Consider the following 7,043-nt stretch of genomic DNA (forward strand, 5'->3'; position numbering starts at 1 on the left):
TCCCTCCCCACCCTGGGGGGGTCTCCCCTCACCTGGGGACCGCTCCCTCCGCCCTGGGGGGTCCCTCCCCACCCTGGGGGGTCTCCCCTCACCCTGGGGGGCCTCCCCTCACCTGGGGACCGCTCCCTCCGCCCTGGGGGGGTGCCTCCCCACCCGCGCCGCCTCACCTTGGGGTCGCGCTCGTAGTAGCGCTGCTGCGTGCGGATCCAGCGGCCCACCAGGTGGTCGCGCACCGTGTGCGCCAGCGCCAGGTAGTAGTCGCGGCGCGTGGCCACGTTGCGGTCCTTGACGAGCGTGAAGTGCAGGTGCCGGTTGAAGCTCTTCCGCACCTCGGCCACGTCGCCCAGTCCCGCCAGCCCGCGCACGCTGATCTGCTTCCGCCTCTCGCCGTCCGTCAGCGGCTTCGCCATCGCGGCGGCCGCCCGCGGAGGACGAGGACGAGGAGGACGAGGACCGGCACAGCCGCGGGGACACGCCCGCACCGAGGATGCTCCGGCGACGCCGGCTGCCCGGCCGCGCCTGCGCACTGCGCCCTACGCCGCGGCGGCGGGGGGCGGGGCGGAGCGCGCCTGCGCGCGGCGCCGGGCGGGGCCGCGGCCTCCGAGAGGGGTCTCTGCGAGGACGGGCTATGTTGGGGGCGTGGTCACGTGGTGGGCGGGGCGCGCTGCAGGGGCCACCCACTTACCCCTGGGTGAATGAATACAGCTGAGTTTCGCAAAATGCACAGCTGAGGGTGGGGTCGTGGACTTGTGGCCCATTCCTGCCAGCACCTCTCTTCCTGTCCACGCCATGAGACTGTGTCTCCTCCTGCTCCTCCCCCTCCCCAAAGCCTCTCACCTGGTTCCTACCTGCAGGCCCTGGGCTGGAGCCCCTCGCTCACTCGCTCACTCGCTCACTCGCTCACCGGCAACCCTCAGGTCTACACCACTCACGCCGCTGCTGCTGTTCCCCAGGGCCCTCTTCGGGTCCCTGGCTTCAGTGCTGCTCTCACTGCCCCACCCCAGGCCTATCTTGGCCCCTGTAGTTTCTCCAGCAACAAGAGTCCTTACAGGTTGGTACAATTTTGCAAAACTGGCAGTATTCACTGAAGCTAAACAAACACCCAGCAATTCTACTCCAAAGAAAATACCTAAGTAAGTGCTCATGCCAATCCAAAGCCATGAACAGAAGTGCTCATAACATTCAAATATTCCAAACAGTCCCAAACTAGAAACCAGGCAAATGCCCATCGATGCTGCACTGATAAATGAATTGTGGTGCACTCCCACAGCTGAAGAGTGCAGCGGAGAATGCCCGACCACATCCAACGTGCGGAGCAACGATGTTGGGCGGGAGGAGGCAGCGCCACAGAGCTCAGCCTGCAGAATCCCACTCATGGGAGGTTCTAAGACGGGCCGGCCTCTGGGCCTGCAGACCCAAGGACGGTGCTGAGCCTCAGCCGTGGACACAAAAGCGGGGCGGGGGTGAGCCCATGGCGTCTGGAAAAGCCTTTTATTACACATGATGTTCACCCGTAACACCAGGCCTTCTCTCCCAAGGTCCCAAGGACTCCCTGTAAGAAGCCTGTCCCCCAAGAGGGAGTCTGGGGCCCCCAGCCATCTTGCTCCCTGGGTGTCCAGTCTCCCCACATCCATCCTCAGTTGCTCTCTTGGGTCCTCTTGCTGGAATTCCCACAGTAGTTTCCTCATGGTCTCCCCTGCCTCCCAGATGCTCCCCAGAACCATCCTACCCAGGCTGCAGATTGGACAGTCCCTCAGCCAAGGGCTGAGCCCAGCACCTGCTCGTGCAAACTGACCCCAACCAGGAAAGCTTGCTAAGCCAGTCTCAGCCCCTCCCTGGCAGGTCCTCAGGCTGGGCCTGGGGGACTGAAGGCAACAGGTGAAGGCAGGCCCCTGACCACAGCCAGCAGGCATTCTAAAGTGTCCCTTCCCAAAGGGTGCAAGCAGAAGAGTGAGTGGTCAGGGATGGGGTCAGGGAGAGGGCTAGGGGTGGGGAGAGAAGCAGCCCCAGAACCATGGAGCCTGGGGCTGTGTGCAGGGCTGTGAGCGCCTGGGAAGGATACCCAGCCAGCACTCACGGGCCTCCCCAGTATGGTTCTCGCCTCTGCAGCCCCCACGCTCAGGGAGTCCCTGAATCTAAAACAAACAAACAAACAAACAAGAAAACCAAGCTCACAGACACAGAGAACAGATTGGTAGCTGCCAGAGGTGAGGGGGTTAGGGTGGGTGGGATGGGGAAGGGGGTCAAGAGGTACAAACTTCTGGTGATAAAATAAATAAGTCCTGGGAATGTGATGTATAGATGGTGGCTATAGTTAATAATACTATATTGCATATTTGCAAGCTGCTTAGAGAATAGATCTTAATATTGTTGACACAAGAAAAAAAAACAAGGAAAAAAGTTTGTAACTATATAAGGTGATGGATGGTAACTGGACTTCTGATTTCACGATGTGTACAGATAATGAACCACTATGTTGTACACCTGAAACAAACATAATGTTATATGTCAAATAAAAAATAAAATTTTTAAAAATTAAAAAAAATCAACTTAAAAGAAAAAGCCTAAGAGTTGAACAAAGCAGAAAGGCTCATGTGCTCTCAGACCGGAACACGATGCCTACAGGGAACTCTTTGAAGGGAAATCTGCTGTTTCAGGTGGCGGCCTTCCCAGAGTTCCAGTCTTCGTTTCGTAAACTGCTTCACTGAGATATAATTTTCATGGTATAAGTTACCCACTTCAAGTGCCCAATTCAATAGTGCTTAGCATTTTTACAGTTGTACAACCATCACCATCCTCTAAATTTAGAACCTTCTCTCCCCTCAAAACCCTGTACCCAGACCAATTAGCGGCTGCTCCCATGTATCCCCCAGCCCCTCACCCTAGGCGACAACCAATCTGCTTGCTATCTCTGTGGGTTTGCCTGTTCTGGGTGTTTTTGTGTTAACGGAGTCTTGCAGTTACGTGATGTTTTGTGTTTGGTTCCTCCCCTCGGCCTGATGTTTTCAAGCTTCACCATATCAGAGCAGAGGTCAGTACTCCTATCGTTTTACTGCCAAGTAACATTCCAATGCATAGAAAGTCATTTAAAAACCCTTAGAAATCTTCCCCCCAGGAAGCTGAAGACCCTGACTTATATGCCCCGTTTTCCTTGCTGCCTTAGACAAGCCCCTGCAGGTCCCTGAGCTCTGCCACCTTCACGTGCAAACTCATTTGCTCCTGAGCTGCCCTCCAGGAGGGTCTGGAAAACCACCAGCCATGTTTTCTGACCACCTCATGCCCTGGAAGCTGCATCTGGAGCCAGCCCACTGCCCCAGGTTCTGTGCCACAAACGCCAGCTTTGGCGCTCTTCTGACCTCCAGGGAGGCCTCTTGACACAGGTTGCGTCATAGAGGAAGACTGCTTCTGAGCTGCATAAGCCCCAGGCGGACACCAAGATTCCCCAGGCTGCACTTAGCTTTTAAGCGGAGACCTCTACCCACCAATCAGTGACACGGAAAGTAAGACATCAGAGGCCATCAGAAAGATGAAGGCCGTTAGGCCTGGGCTGGTTTTTATTTCTCTAGACACTATAACTGTTTTCTAATTATTACAATGCTCATTATTATTGTGATGATTGATTCTTTAGCAGAGAAACCTGCTTCTGATAAACAGCTGCATGCCAGGCCTGCCGTGATGAGAAATCCATCTGGAGACAGTCTTAACTTGAGGGGCACAGCACTGAGGGTCTGGGGCCTCCAGACTGGATCCTCGGCCCCTGGCTCCGTCAGGCCCAGCCTCTCGGCTGCATGGCTGACATGACTGGCACCTGCCCACGGCTGCCTGATGAGTAAATCGCTGGCTACACAAGAGAGCAGCTGGCTCCATGCCCGCCCGACACGCAGAGCTGCTGCAGACACAGCCACTTTTGTTACCGTAACTGGAGACAGAGTGGCCTACGTGGGGTGTGCTTATCTGGCCAGAGCTGGATGTACCTCTCAAGGCGAATCCAAGGATCTTGAGTGTGAAGAGCCCTTGGAGTAGCCGGGTCTGACCTCTCGCCTGAGCAGGGACCCCTCCTCGAGCCCCATTGGATGCTGACCCGGCAGGACGCGGTAAATGAGCCGCTGTCTTCCTTCAGGACACCCTTCCTGGTCAGCAGCTACCCCGTGACGACGAGTCTGCACTCAGAGGCAGGGCCAGGCTCTAACAGCCCGACGTCTGTCAGGCCCCCGGCCACCTAAAGCCTCCTTCTAGGACTGTGATGTTGTGATTCACGACACGAAATACGTATTTGGTCTCCGTCGCTATTCCTGGCTCACAGCTCCCCAGCCCTAGGGGTTTCCTACACACAAGAGCAACGGGAGCATCTCTTGTTCTGCTTGGTCTTTCATCCTCAGTCCTATCAGCCCTTCAATGATACCTGAATTTTTGCTAATGAGGTGAGTTTGGGACACCCCCCCCGTAACCACTGGATGGGGGCTGGTTGCCGGGGAACCAACCAAGAGATCAGAGAGCTCAGAATTTCAGCCTCTCCAATGCCCCCTGGGGTGGAGACGGGAAATCAGTGACTCAATCCATCACACCTACACAGACCCCATACAAATGCCCCACGTACAGGGTTTGGAGGGCTTCCAGGCTGGGGAAGATGCAGAGGTGCAGGCAGGCAGCTCGCCCCAGAGCTGGAAGCCGCCCTTCCCTGCAGCTCGCACCTTCACGGCTCTTCCATCTGCCGCTTGGCTTGTACCCTTTGTCATAAATTGGCAACAGGACATAAGCTGTTTTCCTGAGTTCTGTGAGCCTCTCTAGCAAATTACAGCATCTGAAGAGGGGGTTTGGGAACCTGATTTATAGCTGGTGGATCAGAAGTACCCAGTGCGCAGTGTTGGAACTGAGCTGCGCTGCGGACACTGTGTCTGAGAACTGCCTTGTGTGGAAACCCCCAAATCCCTGGTGGCGGAGGGAGGCAGCGAGGGCAGAGCGCTGAGGCACGAGTGGAGGAGCGGAGGGAGAAAACCGCTCTCCCCTCCTCACATTTCACAGTCTCCAGACAAGCCACCTGAAGACAGCTCCACCAGAAACTGCGCACCCGAGGGGGCTCCTCCAGGGCCCACCTCGGGAGGCTCTGTGTTTACACTGCTGGCCTGCGGGGCCTCTGTGCACTTCTGAACGTCCCCCTTTGGAGCTGCCCCATCACTTTACAGCTATCCTTGATTTTAACCGAAAATGGATTATTCCAGTTTGAGCCTTCCAGTGATTCTGAAACTGTTCTCAAAACTAAATCTATTCTTAAACAGTGATTTGCTATGCCTGAGAGTACTCAGGAGCATCTGCAGGGAGTTCTTAAAGGAATGTAAAAACTAAAATGAGGTCTGAAAAAAGTGTGCCCTTTCAACACTGTCTCAGTGGGGAAGCTTTTCTAATTATGATACAAAAGCCACAATTCATCAACTTAGATAGAATGTATAAAAAAGTCATAACTTAGATACACTTAAATATCTTAAAATAGTAAAACTGTGCATTGAAAAAATGCTGTAAAGTCAAAAAAATAATAAAATGGGGGAAACTGTAAAGCATTTTATCACAACAGCAGATTTCCTTAAAATACAAAAATTTCCTAAAATCAGTAAGAAAAAGACCACAGTCTTACAGAAAAATTGGCAAGGGACATGCACAGGTGTTTCACACAAAAGGAAGTTCTCTCAGACACACGTGCGAGAGGAATCAGATCGGTGCCTCACAAACTGTCAGGCAGCCCTGCTTTCCTGCCAGGCAGCTGGAAACCGGCCAGAGCTGCGCTGCTGACGCCCCAGGGGGCAGGCACCACAGCCGCCGGGGAGTCACAGGGAGACCTGGCAACACCGCCACAACTGAAAACGCTCCTGCCCTGCTCAGAAAGCTAACCGTCAACAAAACGAAAAAGCAGCCTGCTGAAGGGGAGGAAACACTGTCAAATCACACACCTGACAAGGGGCCAATACCCCAAATACATGAGGAACTGGTGCACTGCAACGGCAAGAAACAAAGCAAAACAGAGCAATCTGATTAAAAATGGACACAGGACCTGAACAGACATTTTTCCAGAGAAGACACACAGATGGCCAACAGGCACATGGACAGACACCCAACATCACTCATCATCATGGAAACATTAATCAAAACCAGGGCGAGCTATCACCTCACACCTGTCAGGATGGCTGTCATCAAAAGGTGAGAGATGATGCCACACGATTCAGCAGTTCCACTTCTGGGGATACACCCAAAGGACATGAAATCACCCATCAGAAAAGACGCCTGCACCCCTACGTTCACAGCAGCACTACTTACAACAGCCAAGACCTGGAAACAGCCTGAATGTCCCTCAGCAGATGGCTGGATAAAGATGTGGTATATTTACACGATGGAATACTACTCAGCCATAAAAAGAGTTAAATCTTGCCACAACATGGATGACCTAGAGGGTGTTATGCTAAGTGAAATGAGTCAGACAAAGAAAGACACATAGTGTATGATCTCACTTACACGTGGAATCTAGAACACTGAATTCATAGAAACAGAGATCAGATTGAGGGGTAGGTGGGATCAAAAGGTAGACCTCCAGTCTTAAAACAGAGGTCCTGGGGCTGTAGGTACAGCAGGGGGACTACAGTCAACAGCGCTGTGCTGTATGTGTGACAGGTGCTAAGACAAAGTCCTCGTCCCAAGAAGAGAAGAAACACTCTGTACAGTGAGAGACCTTATCTGGAGTCACTGTGGCTGCTTCACAGCACACACAAATGTGGAGCCATCATGCTGTGCACCTGAACTGCACAATGATGTACATCAGTGACACCTCAACTGGAGAGAGGAGTTCAACTGTAAGTGCTAGCCCCGATATATAAAAACAGATTAAAAAACAAGTTTCCTCTGTCGCGCACAGGGAACTACACTCACTACCTTTAATGAACAAGACTGAACGCCACTATGTGTATGTGTGGACGGGGACATTGCACTGTGCACCATAAATTGACACACTGTAACTGACTGCACTTCAATTAAAAACAAATAAATAAAAAGGAGTTAAA

General features: G+C 53.2%; 1 protein-coding gene across 1 annotated transcript in view; it reads right to left on the reverse strand.

Moving 5' to 3' along the window:
- Positions 1-542, reverse strand: part of PYGB (glycogen phosphorylase B) — a 36,623-nt gene extending 36,081 nt beyond the window's left edge. Inside the window, exon 1 of the mRNA XM_072943655.1 lies at positions 168-542. Within this exon, the coding sequence (XP_072799756.1) occupies positions 168-410 (243 nt within the window). The 5' untranslated portion in view covers positions 411-542. The remainder of the gene's footprint in view (positions 1-167) is intronic.
- Positions 543-7,043: the final 6,501 nt, after the last annotated feature.

This window comes from Vicugna pacos, chromosome 19 (assembly GCF_048564905.1).
Source record: "Vicugna pacos chromosome 19, VicPac4, whole genome shotgun sequence".
Classification (NCBI taxonomy): Eukaryota; Metazoa; Chordata; class Mammalia; order Artiodactyla; family Camelidae; genus Vicugna; species Vicugna pacos.